Source organism: Oncorhynchus gorbuscha, linkage group LG24, assembly GCF_021184085.1.
Source record: "Oncorhynchus gorbuscha isolate QuinsamMale2020 ecotype Even-year linkage group LG24, OgorEven_v1.0, whole genome shotgun sequence".
NCBI classification, from domain to species: domain Eukaryota; kingdom Metazoa; phylum Chordata; class Actinopteri; order Salmoniformes; family Salmonidae; genus Oncorhynchus; species Oncorhynchus gorbuscha.
This window is the reverse complement of record NC_060196.1, coordinates 43,674,477-43,691,807: the sequence shown is the minus strand read 5'-3', so window position 1 is coordinate 43,691,807 and position 17,331 is coordinate 43,674,477. Positions and strand designations below refer to the sequence as shown.

General features: G+C 41.4%; 1 protein-coding gene across 15 annotated transcripts; it reads right to left on the bottom strand.

The window, feature by feature from the left end:
- Positions 1 to 6,907: 6,907 nt before the first annotated feature.
- On the bottom strand, positions 6,908 to 13,336 carry si:ch211-199g17.2. 15 transcript variants are annotated; one of them, XM_046325936.1, is made up of 9 exons: positions 13,269 to 13,336; positions 12,829 to 12,875; positions 11,781 to 11,832; positions 11,599 to 11,676; positions 11,353 to 11,492; positions 10,868 to 10,993; positions 10,732 to 10,789; positions 10,293 to 10,619; positions 6,908 to 9,554 (listed from the first exon to the last, which is right to left on the bottom strand). In XM_046325936.1, exons 3-9 carry the CDS (start codon positions 11,803 to 11,805, stop codon positions 7,585 to 7,587), a joined length of 2,724 nt encoding a protein of 907 aa, XP_046181892.1. In that variant the 5' UTR covers positions 11,806 to 11,832; positions 12,829 to 12,875; positions 13,269 to 13,336; the 3' UTR covers positions 6,908 to 7,584. The 15 variants fall into 15 exon arrangements, with proteins under 15 accessions (XP_046181892.1, XP_046181882.1, XP_046181884.1 ...); XM_046325926.1 differs by having other exon boundaries at positions 11,781 to 12,382; positions 13,269 to 13,334; XM_046325928.1 differs by lacking the exon at positions 13,269 to 13,336 and adding an exon at positions 12,270 to 12,382 and having other exon boundaries at positions 11,781 to 11,966; positions 12,829 to 13,254.
- Positions 13,337 to 17,331: the final 3,995 nt, after the last annotated feature.

Genomic DNA, 17,331 nt, shown 5'->3' with positions numbered 1-17,331 from the left:
AGAATTCTAGACCACCAATCTGTTGGAATATTAAATTAGGGAGGATATTCCAGATGCAATCCTTATTTCTTCAATAGTTTTCTATCCATTTAATCTTAAATATTATTTTAGAGGTTTTAAAATCCAGAGCATTCAACCCTCCCTCACCTTGGGTGCTACACATTACCGCTTTTCTTAAATAATCATTTTTATTCCTCCATATGAAGTTAAATAATTTAGTATCAACCATTTTAGTTACTGACAGAGGAACATCCAAGTCAAGGGAGGTAGAAACTCATCTGGACCTTCAGATTGTGATAAAAGTACACGTCCAGATAAAGATCTCTTAACAACCAGGAGTTAAATCTCTCTCCAATTTTCTCTACAATAGGAGAGATATTTAAAAGTTGTCCCTTTCTTTCTGATCTGTGCTAACTGTAATACCAAGATATGTGATCACATCTTTTACAGGGATATTACATACTGAGTTAAAGTCACATCTTTTACAGGGATATTACATACTGAGTTAAAGTCACATCTTTTACAGGGATATTACATACTGAGTTAAAGTCACATCTTTTACAGGGATATTACATACTGAGTTAAAGTCACATCTTTTACAGGGATATTACATACTGAGTTTAAGTCACATCTTTTTAGCGCAAATAATTCTAATTTCCTATTATTCCGAGATAAACCTGATACATGTGTGAAGGCATTAATACCCTCAATAGCTTTCCTGACTTCATTATGATCTTTCAAAAAGAAATGCTGCTGTCGTCAGCCAATTGTGAACATTTTCTCTCTTTGTCTTGTATCTGAATACCCCTAAAACTATCCTTATTTATATTAAGTGCCATAACTTGTGACCAATAAAAATAAGAAAGGAGAAATTAAGCATCCTTGTTTAATTCCACGTCTAATGTCGAATCTTTGTAAAGTTCCATGGGATAATTTAACAGAGCTGTTACTATTATTGTAAAGTGTCTTAATTACACTTGGAAAATATTGACCAAAACATTGAAAAGTCTGTTGTGGTAATTTCCTGTATTACTAAGTGAAAGGAGAGTTTACAAACCACACACAAGTCAGAGTTATACTTTAAAACTTAATATTTTAATAATATGAGCTTCAACATAGCCCTGTGACTCTCATATCAATTCAGTGTCTATAAATTAATTCAACATAATGGCAACAGATATTTTATAGCAAAGATCCACCCCTCTCAACTCACAATGATGAACCACAGGTCTTAGGAAAACTGCACAAAAGAAGACTTTTACTTGAGAGAGGAGTATCCCATAGCCAGAGAGCATTAGCTATAAATTATTGTCCAGTTTGCTCTCTTAGACGAGGTTCTACTTCTCGTTCTTGTTACTTCATAGTACCAAAACATTACCTCATCCAATGGCATATATCAATTGTCAATTCTAGATACTCCCATCTCAAATACAACCCCTCCTGGACAAGCTCACGGAGAGGAGTGAGCCTCTAGGTCATACACTATGAAAGACAAGTTTCAACATCAGATGGGACATACAACGGTTCCAGACACTGCCATACTCCTCCCCCCAATGGGAAAAGGAGGGAGTGACTGGTGTACAGACATTGTGGAGCCAAGATATAATTGGTTCCCCCTCAATCATCCCTTCACATGGTTTAAAAGATACATTCACATATGAAGACAAGCCTGACCTCTCCCCTCTCTGGTCCCCAAGTGACTTTCCCACATAAGCATATTTATGAAAGTAGATAAAACATCTTATTTGTTACCTAACTCATTCTGATTCTGCTATGACAAGTCTCAAAAAGAAAACAATGTTAAACTGTATCAAATGCCTTGTAAGTCTACAAATAAAATAAAGTTATCTTCCATAATGTGCTCATTGTAGTCTATCAAGTACAATACTAGTCGAATATTATTACATATATGTCTGCCCTTCACAAAACCAGACTGGGTATCATCAATGATTTGGTCAAGACCTTTTTTAAGTCTTTCTGTAAAGATGGATGCAAGTAGCTTTCCATCATTGTTCATTAATGTGATTGGTCTCCAATTTTCTAACATCATAGAATCTTTGTTTGGTTTGGGTATTACAGAAATTAGGCCTTGTGTCATAGAAACAGGCAGGATCCCTAAATCAATTGCCTCCTTAAAAACATTAAATATAAATTCAGTAATACCCTCCTGAAAATATTTATAGAATTCACTGATAATGCCCTCATTCCCTGGAGATTTGTTTTCTTTTAACTTGCAGATATTTTTTTATTTCATTGATAGAAATAATTTCATCACAAGACTTTTGGAAGTCTTCATCTGTGAATTTTGCACAGTCTCTGACAGAGTGTAGAAAGTCAGATATGTCACTAGTAGGACAGGCATTACTGGTATAAAGATTACCATAGAATTATGAAACATATTTTGAAATATCTTTGGGGTTTTAATTTTCTTTGCCATCTATATTAAGCTTATGAATATATGTATATTCAGAATTTTTTCGTTCTAAATTGTGAAAGTATTTAGCATTTTTTTCCACCTTCCTCCAACCATCTCCTTCTTGATCTAACAAATGTCGCGTTTGCTTTCTCTTCATACATTCAGTCCATTTCTAGTTGTAAAGAGACAAACTGACTCTTTCCTTCTTCATCAAGGTCCTCCATAGAGATTAGAGAAAGTATTTCCTAAACAAGTTTATCTTCCCTCAATCTTTTAAGTTCAGCAATTTCTTTACCTCTCTTCATGGCTGTTTTGTCTTATTTCATACTTAATTAATTCCCAATATTTCCCATAAGACTTAAATAGTTGGTCTTTCCTCCAATTGTCTTGTATAATATCTTTGGCATCCATCTTGAAATTAGCATCTTCCAACAGTCTACTACTGAGTTCCAATAACTCCCGATTCGGTTTAACTTCAGATCCATTAATATTTAAAGATAACAATATAACTTTATGATCAGTAAGAATTGATGGTTCAATGGATACCTTGACTACAGAATTATCTAATGAATTAGAAATGATGTCAATTCATGACATGTCCTTGTTACTCCAAGTGAATTCCTCTTTATCAGGATCTCCAAATATCTACTAATCCAAGACATAGGTTATTAAACTCAGGATTAACAATACTGGATCTGTTAGGAGGGAGATATCTGACAATCATCACATTAGATACAGAAATAAAATCTCCACCTGAGATAATTTTGATATCCTGAAATACACCTATAACTGTATTAATCACTTCATCAAATTCTAAAAATAATATCTTGTTGTTTTGTTTGTTGTTGGATGCATAAATATTCCCTAATAAAAACAGTTGACTGTTGAAATTTACTGTTAAAATGAATCAATGTCCAGAGTGGTGAGTCTTACTACTGATGACCTTCCCTTTAAATGCACCTCTTAAAACTGCTACACCTGCAGAGTGGTTGTTGCCATATGATAACCAGATATCGTTACCACATTGATTTTTCCAAAAAGATAGATCAGAAGAACAAGCATGAGTCTCTTGTAAAAAGTAAAAGTCTGTATTAAACCGTTTGCAATACAGGAAAATAGCCTTACGCTTGAGTAAATTACAAATATACATAAACTTCAACTAACAACCTTGTTATGCTAATATAAGCTTTTCCTAATAATATGTAACTCAAAAGGATGTCCATCCCATTATTAACCTCTCCAACAAAAAAAACTAACAAATGTTGGTCATAAAGTTATTAAAGTTTTCTTAGTCCCACAAGGAGGAGACATTGTGTAGACTTTACAATAAGCAGTTATTCACCTATAGTTAGTGTTTAGTGTACCAGTTCTCAGGTCAGCCTTTCCTCATTCAAGTGCTTGTGTACATTTTTTATAATAAAAGGCTGCTTTTCACCTGGCAATCAGTTTTTTGCCTGACAGTTCTGTCTTGAGTTAGACTCTCTCTCTCAAATGTTCTGGTTTGGCCGCATTTATTTCCCATCGATGATCACTCCTGCACTGATAAAAAAATCAGTTTTCACTGCCTTTCTAGCTGCAGCCACCATTGGCCAGTTTCTCACTTCACTTTGTCTGCTGAGGTCAGATCCTCCGTGAACCTCAATTTTTCTTCGCTTGCCTCCAGAGAAGATCCCATGTAGACCTGTTGTTGAACCGGATGATGGTTGTCCTCGGTCTCGTCTTGATCCTTGAGTCTTCCCAAACGATGGACGATGTCTACATTTTCCTGAAGTTTGGCTTTTGATTCGGGAATGACAGCACCACAGATGTCATCAACTCTGCATTTGATGTCATCACCCACCTGCTCTGGAATTCAATGGAGCCTCAGGTTCCACCTGCGCTGGTATCTCTCAGCCACCTTCTTTTCATTTTCCTGGCAGATAACTTCCACTTTCTTCATGTCACTTTTGAGGGTTTTCACTTCTCCAAAGATAAAGTCAGATTTTTTAATGGTCTCAATTTATCGTATTCTCCCTAACCATGACCTCCAAGCCATTTGCCCTTTCATGTATCTTTGCTGTCAACAGCATTAAAATATTGTTTTGCATCTCAAGAAGTGACATACTCTCTTGGCCTCATCTTTCCCAGGGTCAAAAAATAATAAAAAATAGTCTCCGACTAACTAAGACAAATTTAAGCCACGTTCATGAAAGCTACATAAAATGTCCTAGTTTAACTGGTACACATTAAGGCCTACTCCTGGCTTAATCTAAGCCCTGTCTGCTCAAAATTTGAAATAAAATTTTCTCTCCTCCAATTATTCCCACAATGTGATCGTATACAAAATGTCAGCAAGGTTTGAAATTGTCTTAGTCAAACATATTTGTTTGGGCTTCTTGAGGTCAATTTGTATTCTACAAATTATTTGTAATTATGTTCTGGCCCTCCGACCATCTGCTCAAGAAGAAAAATGGCCCAAGGCTGAATCTAGTTGATTATCCCTGGCCTACATGATTAGATTATTATGGACAAAAGAGCAAAACAATTTGTATTTGTCAAAGGGTAGCCAAGCATTGATGATCATGTCACCAGAATAAGACACTCAATATTTATTGAAGGAGCATCAAGTTCATTACCTTGAATTTTCACCACCCTGTGAAGTTCATCACAACTTATTTCATCTGTAGCCTAATAAACTGCATGCTTACCTTACAAGTCATAGTGGCAGGACCACACATGTCATCGCGTGACTCCAAAAGTACTTCGATATGGTTATTATATCAATATTTGCGCATTAAAGCGTCCGACATTTATTGCATAATACATTTTACCGATATAAAAAGAGACAATAATTTTTATATGACGTGCTTTACGCACATAAAAAGTTTGGATGGAAACCTGGTTAATGATATAAAAATCGTTGTCATAGATGAATGTGATGTGTAAACATTTAATTATATTTGCCGACACGGTCAAATTTTGGCACCAGTAGAGTGCCTATCAAGCTATATAAACCACGACCCCTCCGCAAACACTCCAATGTTGGTTACAAGGTGGTACTTATTTAAATTAAGCGAATATCATGCTACCATTGGTGCATTAAAATAAGTGTTAGGGTGGTGTTCGATGGGGTTGAGGTCAGGGCTCTGTGCAGGCCAATCACGTTCTTCCAAACCATTTCTGTATGGACCTTGCTTTGTGCACAGGGGCATTGTCATGTTCAAACAGGAAAGGACCTTCCCCAAACTGTTGCCACGAAGTTAGGAAGCACATGATCATCTAGAATGTCATTGTATGCTGTAGTGTTAAGGTTTCCCTTCACTGGAACTAAGGGGACTAGCCCAAACCATGTAAAAAACAGCCCCAGGCCATTATTTCTCCACCACCAAACTTGACACTAAGCATTGGAGCAGGTAGCGTTCTCCTGTCATCCGCCAAACCCAGATTCATCCATCGGACTGCCAGATGGTGAATCACGCTTCGCCACTCCAGAAAAACACCTTTTCAATGCTCCAGAGTCCAATTGCGGCGAGCTTTACACCACTTTAGACAACGCTTGGTATTGCACATGGTGATCTTAGGCTTGTGTGTGCGGCTGCTTGGCCATGGAAACCCATTTCATGACGCTCCCGCAAAACATATTGTGCGGACATTCCTTTCAGAGGCAGTTTGGAACTCTGTAGTGAGTGTTGCAACAGGGGACAGACAATCTTTACGCTCTACAGCACTCGGCGGTCCCGTTCTGTGAGCTTGTGTGGCCTACCACTTCGCAGCCGAGCTGTTGTTTCTCCAAGACATTTCCACTTCACAATAACAGCAATTACAATTGACCAAGTAGCTCTAGACAAATGGACTTGTTGGAGAATGTGGAACCCTATGACAGTGCCCCGTTGAAAGTAACTGAGCTCTTCAGTAAGGCCATTCTACTGCGAATGTTTGTCTATGGAGATTGAATGGCTGTGTGCTCGATTTTAAACACCTGTCAGCAACAGGTGTGGCTGAAATAGCCAAATCCACATATACTTGTGTGTATATATATATATAGTGTCTGTAAAAGAGTGACAAAATTACAAAAATCAATGGAGGCCCCCCTGGAGGTCAGGGCCCCTGGCTCAACTACCTTACCTAGCAATCTTAAAATGTTTTGCTGACCTGACATGGGCTTATTGAGCGACTGTCATAAGTGGGAAACTACTGATACACAACAAAATGTCAAAATTGCACCTGGTGTATTCTACTTTTCAAAAGTGAGTCGAGACCCGACAGTTCCTTGAAAAAGAAAAGGGCAGCGCGTAGTCTGCCTATAGGAAGAGGCGGCCTGTCGTACCTGCTGCACATAAACATTTTTGGGGAATAATCAACACTAATAATAATAATTCAACAAATGGAATCAAATCTATTCAGTTAAGCCAATGTAAAGGTGTGTGAACCAAAGTATAACACTGGCCAAAGCTGTTGTCACACTGAAATAAACCCAACTTCATGAGGGAAGCACACATGGCAAGTATGAAAAACATTTAAAAATAAAACTTTATTTTAACAAGTGTTGTGTGTCTGAACATCATTTTAAACAACTTATTCAGCTCTGCTTTCCTCAGCTGGTCGAACTGAAAACTAATACAGCGCCTCCTTCTAGACAGTTCTGGAAAGGTCAATGTTGAACCCCTAATTGATCCCCCTTATTGTGTAAAATAAACCTTAGGTTATATTTACATTTAGATTTTTTTTTGCATTAACCAAAATATTTGTGGTTGAAAAATAGATTTCCCTTCTTCATAATGTCTCTAATTGGTCGCTGAAGCAGCGTTTCACAAACTGAGTTCATAATATTATAACATTTAGCCAGTGTTCAACGTGTTGTCTATTTATCCATCTCAGCTCCATCTTGATTTGACAGCAGAAGACAAACAACTTAAAACAAACAAGTCTTGTATAAATCTGAATTGGTAACAGAATTGAACCGGTGAGTTGAATCGTTGACAGTTGTCAATGAGATTTCATGACATCATACAAGGGAAGTACCTAAAATCAGCACTTATACAATGGATGGGATACTGTTGGTTTAAGACAGCTATAAAAACAATAGAACCTAGAGTGTATAAAACACACAAAACACCTGTCCATTTAAAACAAGTGTCTAAAGTGCCACAAATAACTATCCTGGTGGATTTATGTATGGTGGGTGGTAATTAGACCCAGGGAGGTCCTGGAGCTGCCCAGGGACTCCGGGCAGGGCTGTGGCCCAAGTAGGCTCCTCTGTAGTGGGGAGGGCTGGGAGGTAAGGCTGGGCCGTGCCGGGGGGACAGAAAGCCTTCATGTCCTGGAAAGAAGGGCTGAGGGTGGCAGGGTCTAGACACCATAACAAATGGGGGGCTGGGGAGCCTTCTGTACTCCTGTGACTGCACGCCCCTCATCTTCATGGGGAAGGGACCAGAGTGGGGATTGGGTCCAATCCCCTGGGGCATTGTATTGTGGGGGTACGGGAGGACCTGGGGTGTAAACTCGTCAGGGTTAGAGTGAACGAAGTGCGGGCCAGGGGTGGTTCTAAACCAATCAGAAACCACTTGGTAGGGGTCACAGTTTATTCTGTGGCCCTCTGGGAATGACAGGTAGGAGCCAGGGTCAGTCTCATACTCCTGCGGACCTGATCTATAGGTGTCAGGGGTCAGCTGTGTGCCTCCATAGGCCCATACTTCTCTGTACTCAGCCTCACATAACTGCACCTGCTGCATGGCTGCTAGGTCACCCATACGACTGCTCATCTCTTCTCGGTGAAGGGCTGGCCCTGCCTGATCTCTATAAATGGCTATGTCATGTCTGAGATCTGCTGTGTCAACCATATGAAGCCCTACAGCGCCCCTATGAGTTCCTGTGAACCCCTGCGCCTGGTGCCATTGTGGAGGCTGGCCTTGCAAATACTGTTGGTGGTAAAAGTCTGAGTTCTCCTCCCTCTCTCCATCCTTTCCTTCCTCTCTCTCCCCCTCCTCCACCATGACCTCCACGATGAGCCCAACTCCATTCTGAATTTCAGCTCTGCATCGCTCCTCTTCCTCCATCAACTGACGGTCAGTTAGCTCCTCTCCTGTAGCATACCAACGGTCAGTTGTCACTTCTGTTGTAAAAAACTGATTGTCAGTTGATCGTTCTCCTGTTTGGTACATTTTGTCAGTTGACCTGCTTCTTGTGGAAAACCCACTGTCTATTATCCTCTCTCCAGTAGAGTAAAGACTGTCAGTTGTCCTGTCATCCTCTGCAAGCCTCTGTGCCCCAGAATGACACTCATTCCCCCTCTCCTCCTCCTGTGCTTCTTCCATTAGAGGAGTGTCTGTCAAGCTCTCCTTCAAGAGACGGCCGGTAGTGAAGAGAATCGGCCCGGCAACAGACGCCGTGTCAGTGATGTCTCTGGCACAGGCTAGACCGGGGTAAATACTGCCTTGTCGGTTGTTCTGCCCCACTCGGACATGGAAATTTGTGTCAGTGAGTCGGTTATTTTCTGAATACAGAGGGTCAGTTCGGTCCTGCTCTCTTCTGAGGTAAACCAGGTCAGTACTGTTTTGCTCTTTGACAGAGTAGAGACCGTCAGTTGTGTTTTTCTCTCTGCCATCGTACAAAGCATAGTCGGTGAACCTCTGTTCCCCTCCGAGATACAGACGGTCTTTCTCTGTGTCCTCGTCTCCCATAGTCAGCTGCTGATCAGGTATGGCTGGGCTCAGTCTCATAGTCGAAGTGTGTGCATGTCCCGGAGTGTGTCTCAGTCCCGGAGTGTGTCTCAGTCCCGGAGTGTGTGTATTTTCATGTGTGTTTCCGAGTCTTGCGGCAACTGAGTTTCCCGGCTGGCCAAGCAAACGTAAGGGAGCGGGAGAGCGTTGGAATGAGGCATCTACGGTGGGGGAGTGAAGGGGTGAGGCATGTCTGAGGGAGGAGGGGGAGGTTTCCAGGCTGAAGGAGTTCCTCTCCAACAGCCAGGGGCCGTCCGTCATAGATAGACTGACCTTGAACACCGGCTCACAGCGAATCAGCTTTGCAGGAACCCCCTGCAGTCCCGCCCCCTTCCCCTCAGGCCCGCCCAGAGACGTCTGACTTCCAGCTGTGACATTTGGGGTCGGGGAAAGAGAGGGGTCATGCTGCCATGATGAGGCAGGACGCTTCAGTGAAGCACCTTAAGTGAGAGACAAAAGGAGACGAAGAGAGCGAGGGAGAGAGAAAGAGGCAACGAGAGAGAGAGAAAGACACTCACAAAGAAGAGGAGTGATAAATGTTAGTAAAAAGTTAGATACATTTTTCTATAGGCAAAATAAAGAAAACACACAGCGTGTGTAGCAGGGAATGATTCAGGGGACGTAAATCATAAAAAAATAATTAAAGGGCCTGTGCCGTCAAAAATGTGACTTTCCTGCGTTTTATGTACATTTCCACACTAGGAGTTGGACTACTACTGTGAAAATTATGATAATGCCCTTTTAGTGCAAGAGCTGTTTGAAAAGACCGCCTGTCATGGTGGAATGTAGTTTTGGCCTGCCTGGTGACATCACCATCCGGTAAATTAGTTAATAGACCAATAAGAAAGAGTTCCAAACCAGTCTGCCAATAACAGCTAGTTTTAATTTTTCCCCCTCCCCCACTTAGACCACTCCGACAGTCCTAGCAAAATGACTGCTCTTGCTTGAGAAATTGCTCTTGCCAAGAAGCTATTTTTGTATATTTTTTTCAATATTGATTGAAAACAAAATCACAGGAAGGTACTTAATTGTTACCAGAAATTATTTGACATGGGGATGAAAACAGCTGCATTGGGCCTTCAAACTAACTGTCAAAAGGTTATTTCCAACACAGTGGTACCCAATGTCTTTAACCATTAACAAAGTTGGCGCATCATCTCATGAGGTCATACACTCACCAACCAGTGGTTTGCTTCCATGGAGAAACTCCTCCTCCTCCAAAGAACTAAGCCGTGATTGGATAGAGACACTCTGCTGCAACACAGGGGACTTCTCCGATTGGCTAGATGAGTTCCGACTCTGGGTGGTCGGACTCCTCCATAGTACGGTTCGGTTGTCAAGCTGGACAACAGGCCTCTCTGGTTGGACGGAGAGCCTCCGAGGCGATATCACGGTTCTCTGTGACTGGATGGTAAGATACTCCGACTGGACTGATTGCTTCACTGATTGGCTCTGAAGATCTCTCTGCACCCTCCCAGTCCTGATGGCATGCAAGAGGATGAGAGCTGGAGGAGGGAGAACGATAGATCGGGGGGGAGGGTACAGCGTGAGTAACGCCGACTGGTACAAAGAGAAGATAAACTGATGGATGAAGGAGAAGAGAGAATATGGACTGACCATCACTCTCGCTGTGTGTTGTCATATCATCATACATGGCAGCATCCAACTTCAGCACCTAACAGAAAGACAGGACAGAGGAGATTTGCACACACACACACACACACACCACCCCAGCATGCACAGACACACATACCTGTACGTCCCCGGTTCCTTCTCTCTTCTCTAGTATTTGAGCCATCTCCATAAGAGGCCGGGCCAGCTTGGACAGGTCAGGAGGACTCTGCTTCCACTCTGACACAAAGTGAGGGTGATGGACTTTCTATACAACGGCAGCCACAGGAGAGGGGAAACACACAAGTGGTATAAATGCAGCTGTTGTAGGTCAGTGATTGTGTAGAGCAGTGTTTCGCATTGCCCAACGGGGCACGCATTTTTGTTTTTGTCCTAGCACTAAAACACCAGATTTTAAAAATACTCATCAAGCCTTTGATAAGAATGTGGTGTGTTAATGCTAGGGCACAAAAAAATGCACCCATTTGTGTCCCTGGGACCAGGATTGAGAAACCCTGGTGTAGAGAGGTGTGGTTTAACCATACAGGTATTACAATAACACATCAGAATCATTAAGTAGCTTGTGAGTAAAGAGCTCAGATCCAGAAACACACATCCCACACTCACAATGTAGTTGTATCGGTGGAGACTCCCCATGATGTGGCTCCTGACATCAGCCTTACTGAGACGACACACACACACCTCACACAGGTACACCGCCTCAGAGTCCCTGCCGAGTGTCACACACTCTGTCACACAGCCCAGACCTAAAAAAACACACACACACACGTGAAGTACACACAGGTCTAAAGTACACACATTGGTCTAAAACACAGACGTATCATTTACAAAAACACAAGAGTTGTTCCTGACCGATTATGGGCTGCAGTCTGTTCTTGTTGTTCAGATACACCCTAAGGGAGTTGGACAGCAGGCTCTGGCCACACACAGCTACATGAGGATGAGAGAATGAATGAAAGATAATGAAAGGAAGAAAGAGAGGATGCTGAATGGATGAATGAGGATGAATAAAGAGCTGATAACCCATTGCCTACCATTGTGTGCTCCTCCAGGCTGCATAGTGGCAGACCTCAGGTGTCAAACACCCTAACAACCGAGAAAGAGTGAGAGAAAAAAAGCAACAGAGTAGATGGAGAAACAGAGAGAGGGAGGCAGGGGGGATACACTGTGTGCAAACACCACAAGGTGGCTCAACAACACCAGTCACTGCAAATACGGGGCTGCAAGGGACAGAAGCAGATATCAGCTATGTTTTTTAAATAATATCGAGAAAACGCATTATCTAGCTGCTATACCACACTCTACATCTGTCAGTTTGACTTTACAGCACCCACTTGAGTCAAGACTCAATCTCATTTTGCCATGCTCTATTGACAATTGGCATTGATCCCAATCTATTCCATAAAATAGACTCCTGCTCACGTTTAACGGTGCAATGTTTCACAATATCATATTTCACACAGTTTGACCATACAAATATATTGCCAAATCCATTCTTACCAACACAAGACTATCAGTCTCACCATTCGTCTTTGTTGATGATGCACGAGCATGTGAAAGGTGATGTAGCTGATTGACTGGCGTCACCAAGGTGTGCTGATAAAAAGTCAAATATAACTCAACTACAGGACTCGATCTATATTTGCGAGATAGAAGAACATACAAATCCTTAATGTAGATATAATAATTAATCTCGGCAGGAACAGAGCGCAATGTGCTTAAATTGAAGAATAGGTCAGTAACAACTTGAATGTGGTCACTGGCCTGTCTGGCTAACGCGTCAGCAATATTTTCTTCCAAATGGTTTAGCAAAACGAAAGTGGCTAGCCAATAGCCAAGAAACAAAAGTGGACTGTCAGGATAAAAACATTCGACAAGCTACCAAATCAAGGCTCGTATGAAAACTGAAGTATAAATGTCACTCTCGCCAAGCTATCGTTAACAATCAAATGTGTGCGAATGAAACTCCGACAGAACTTAAATGACATTAACGCTAGCTAGCCAGCAAGCAACTAGCTAGCCAGCAAGTTTTTAAAAAGTTCCCCATATGGCTAATTAACATATAACAATAGAATGACCTACCGGTCTGTACTCCACGTCAGGGGAAATAGTGTGTTTGATCTGTCTTTCTGAAATAAATTGTTAAAAGAGATTAGTGACACGGATTATCAACTCGACGACCGCACTGCGTAAAGCATGAGGTCAGATACAGCGGGAGAAACTCAAGAGTGCGGAACCAAAGAAGGGTGAGGAATTTATTACAGCCTGTTAATCGCACGTCTTCCTTTCGTAAATCAGAGTTTGAGCGGTAATAATACACAATAAAACTAAATTCTCTAGTTTACTTTCATCTCCACAGGAAATCTTTGAAGAACAATGTAAGAGCTCAAAAAGTGTACATTATATTGTCCTGCATGACATGAAGTTGGCTATGAAACAATAAAGAACAAAACAGCCATAAAGATAATGTTGCTGTATGAAGAGTTCCCGGTCTGTGTAATGTCACCATCAACTGAACATACAAAACCCTCTGCCAATCAAACGTGGACTGCCATCTGGAAAGATGCCTTCCAAGTTACCATCCTCAGTGAGCTGTCTGCAATTCTAGCAGACATGCTCTCTCTGGCTTTACTCAGGAGCTAATGCATCTTGAACAGCTTCCTTTTCTCACCTCCCCAGTCTTAATCTTTTATCCTGTTCCAGAGTTATACATTTGTCTATTGACATAGTGTTCTAATTGTATTCAATGTATGGTAATTGATTGTATTCATCATACTAAATCTATTAGAATGAGGGTGTGTGTAATTCTTAGTGTCCTTTTAGAGTCTCAAATAATTCGATTTAAATATGTTTGTGATTTTGAAGGTGTGGGAGTAAAGAGGAGTTATGGGTTGTAGAAATGCACTTAAGAGATGGGAACAAAGAGGGAGTACATAAGGATGTTGTGTGGAGAGATCCCCCAAGGGTGTATAGATACATATGATGTTGCTTGAAATTTAGTTGTAGTCTTGTCTCTGCTTATAATGAGAAGAGAAACAAAATAAAAAACTTTAGGACTGGTAGACTTGTGCCAGCAGTATTATGAGAATAGGCTACTATCAGTATCATGTGTGAAGGTTGTTGGGAAATGTTGATAGGAATTATAATTTGATTTAAAATTTGAGATATTAAATACACCTTGTGATAAGGGAAATGTGAATACTGACAATACAAGGGACCTTTTGGTTAAGGGTTTGTTGTTGCAACAGGAAATCACACTTAGATACCGACATCCTGTGTACCTGCATTTTGGGGGTATACGTAGAAAAACAGTATTATGCTTCAAACTTAGGAAAGCAGAGTATGTTAAAGGGACAGTGTTCTCTACCGAGAGAGATAGCATGTGCATCCTTAGAAACACACATAAATCATTATACAAGTACACCCGTAAAACATTAGGCCACCTAGAGCTCTGTAGTGTTGGGGACTTTCCAATAATGGGCCTTTCCTTGTGATAAGACATGGTTTGCTGACAGGTCCCCCTCGTGTGATTGAATGCGCATACACCACAGCACTTAGACACAAGTAGAAAGATGAGTAAACAAAGTCAAGAGAGATGGATAAATCAAATCTAATTTTATTTGTCACATGCTTCATAAACAACAGGTGTGGACTAACATTAAAATGCTTACTTTATATCCCTTCCCAACAATGCAGAGAGAAAGAAAATAACTCAAAGAAACATAAAGCACATAAGAGAAACACAATGAGTAATGTCAACTTGGCTATATCCAAGGGGAATCAGGTAGATGTGTACAGTGCCTTCAGAAAGTATTCACATCCCTTTACTTTATCCACATTTTGTTGTGTTACATTTCATTTAAAATGTATTGAATGTAGATTTGTTTTGCCACTGGCCTCTACAGAATACCCCATAATGTCAAGGTGGAATTGTGTTTTTCTAAATTTTTACTAATTATAAATGAAAAGGTGACATGTCTTGAGTCAATAACTATTCAACATCTTTGTCATGGCAAGCCTAAATAGGATATGAGTTGCTTAACAAGTCACATACGTTGCATGGATTCGCTCTTTGTGGAATGTGTGTTTAACAGGATTTTTGAATAACTACTGTCGTGGTAATATTCGTCCAATAATATTTTTCAGATACCGGAACTTGTAAATTCAAATAGATTTTATTACAAAGTAACAAGCCGAGCTGGCCCATGGACCAACTGATCTTCCCAGTCTTAGCACACTAATTTTATACAGTTTCATCCTTACATAACATACATAGTCACTCCTCTTTATGTAAATGATTAATAGCCTTTCGCCACCATTATCTTTCAGTCTCACTGTAATGAATTTCCTCTTCTTCTGAAGAGGAGAGGCGAAACGGATCAGAGGACCAATATGCGGCGTGGTAAGTGTCCATGGTTCTTTTTAATACGTTTAAGGTACACATGAACAACTGACTACAAAAACCAAGAAATGTGAAAACTCAAAACAGTCCTATCTGGTGCAAAGACAGAGACAGGAACAATCACCCACAAACACACAGTGAAACCCAGGCTACCTAAGTATGATTCTCAATCAGAGACAACTAATGACACCTGCCTCTGATTGAGAACCATACTAGGCCGAAACATAGAAATACCCAAATCATAGAAAAACAAACATAGACTGCCCACCCAACTCACGCCCTGACCATACTAACTAAATAAAAAACACAGGAAATAAAGGTCAGAACGTGACACTCACTTCTGACTTGTTTACGCCCATCTGATTTATTTACGCCCATCTTAGATTATATTGGTGGCGTCACCATAGTATCAATACAACAAATAATACACATGTTCCTAATACAGGTGCATGTCTAATTGTACTTAATTAATACACACAAACCTTCCTAATACATGTGCATGTCTAATGGTGCCTATAACTGATTAACCAATGTGCCTGTCCAATGGCCTTCACAAGACCAGGCATGACCCAGAATGGCTAGGCCTGTGTTGATCCAGCTTTGCACAATCCCATGGATTCTGCTAACACGTCTTTTTAATTACCGTTCATATATTTATTTATTTTTTCCTCAACTTTTTCACTCCGGACGCTTTATCTGGACACGATTCGTCAGGACCTCCAACAGCCGAAGCTAAGTAGTAACATTAACATGATGCCTTCTAATTGCAGCCGCTGTGCTCGCCTTACGGCGAGGATAGCTGTACTGCAAGCCCAGCTTCAGACGCAATCGTTAGGCAAGGGTAATTTCAGTGTAGGAAAGATTGAAACAGCGTCTGTGCCACCAGTAAGTACAGATAGTAGTATAAATCCCCTGGCACAGTCCCCGCAGCCTCAATCAGCCGACAGAAACTTTCACCCGGTTCTCCCCATTAAGCAGTGGGTCGGTGTCAGAGGCCGAGTCTTCTCTGGTCTTTACTCCTCCCGTTACGGGGTCTGAGACGCCGAAGCTTCCCACCATTAGCTCTGACAAATTGAAAACTCTAGTCATTGGCGACTCCATTACCCGCAGTATTAGACTTAAAGCGAATCATCCAGCGATCATACACTGTTTACCCGGGGGCAGGGCTACCGACGTTAAGGCTAATCTGAAGATGGTGCTGGCTAAAGCTAAAACTGGCGAGTGTAGAGAGTATAGAGATATTGTTATCCACGTCGGCACCAACGATGTTAGGATGAAACAGTCAGAGATCACCAAGCGCAACATAGCTTCTGCGTGCATATCAGCTAGAAAGATGTGTCGGCATCGAGTAATTGTCTCTGGCCCCCTTCCAGTTAGGGGGAGTGATGAGCTCTACAGCAGAGTCTCACAACTCAATCGCTGGTTGAAAACTGTTTTCTGCCCCTCCCAAAAGATAGAATTTGTAGATAATTGGCCCTCTTTCTTGGACTCACCCACAAACAGGACCAAGCCTGACCTGCTGAGGAGTGACGGACTCCATCCTAGCTGGAGGGGTGCTCTCATCTTATCTGCCAACATAGACAGGGCTCTAACTCCTCTAGCTCCACAATGAAATAGGGTGCAGGCCAGGCAGCAGGCTATTAGCCAGCCTGCCAGCATAGTGGAGTCTGCCACTAGCATAGTCAGTGTAGTCAGCTCAGCTATCACCATTGAGACCGTGTCTGTGCCTCGACCTAGGTTGGTCAAAACTAAACATGGCGGTGTTCGCCTTAGCAATCTCACTAGGATAAAGACCACCTCCATTCCTGTCATTACTGAAAGAGATCATGATACCTCACATCTCAAAATAGGGCTACTTAATGTTAGATCCCTTACTTCAAAGGCAATTATAGTCAATGAACTAATCACTGATCATAATCTTGATGTGATTGGCCTGACTGAAACATGGTTTAAGCCTGATGAATTTACTGTGTTAAATGAGGCCTCACCTCCTGGCTACACTAGTGACCATATCCCCCGTGCATCCCGCAAAGGCGGAGGTGTTGCTAACATTTACGATAGCAAATTTCAATTTACAAAAAAAAAATGACGTTTTCGTCTTTTGAGCTTCTAGTCATGAAATCTATGCAGCCTACTCAATCACTTTTTATAGCTACCGTTTACAGGCCTCCTGGGCCATATAC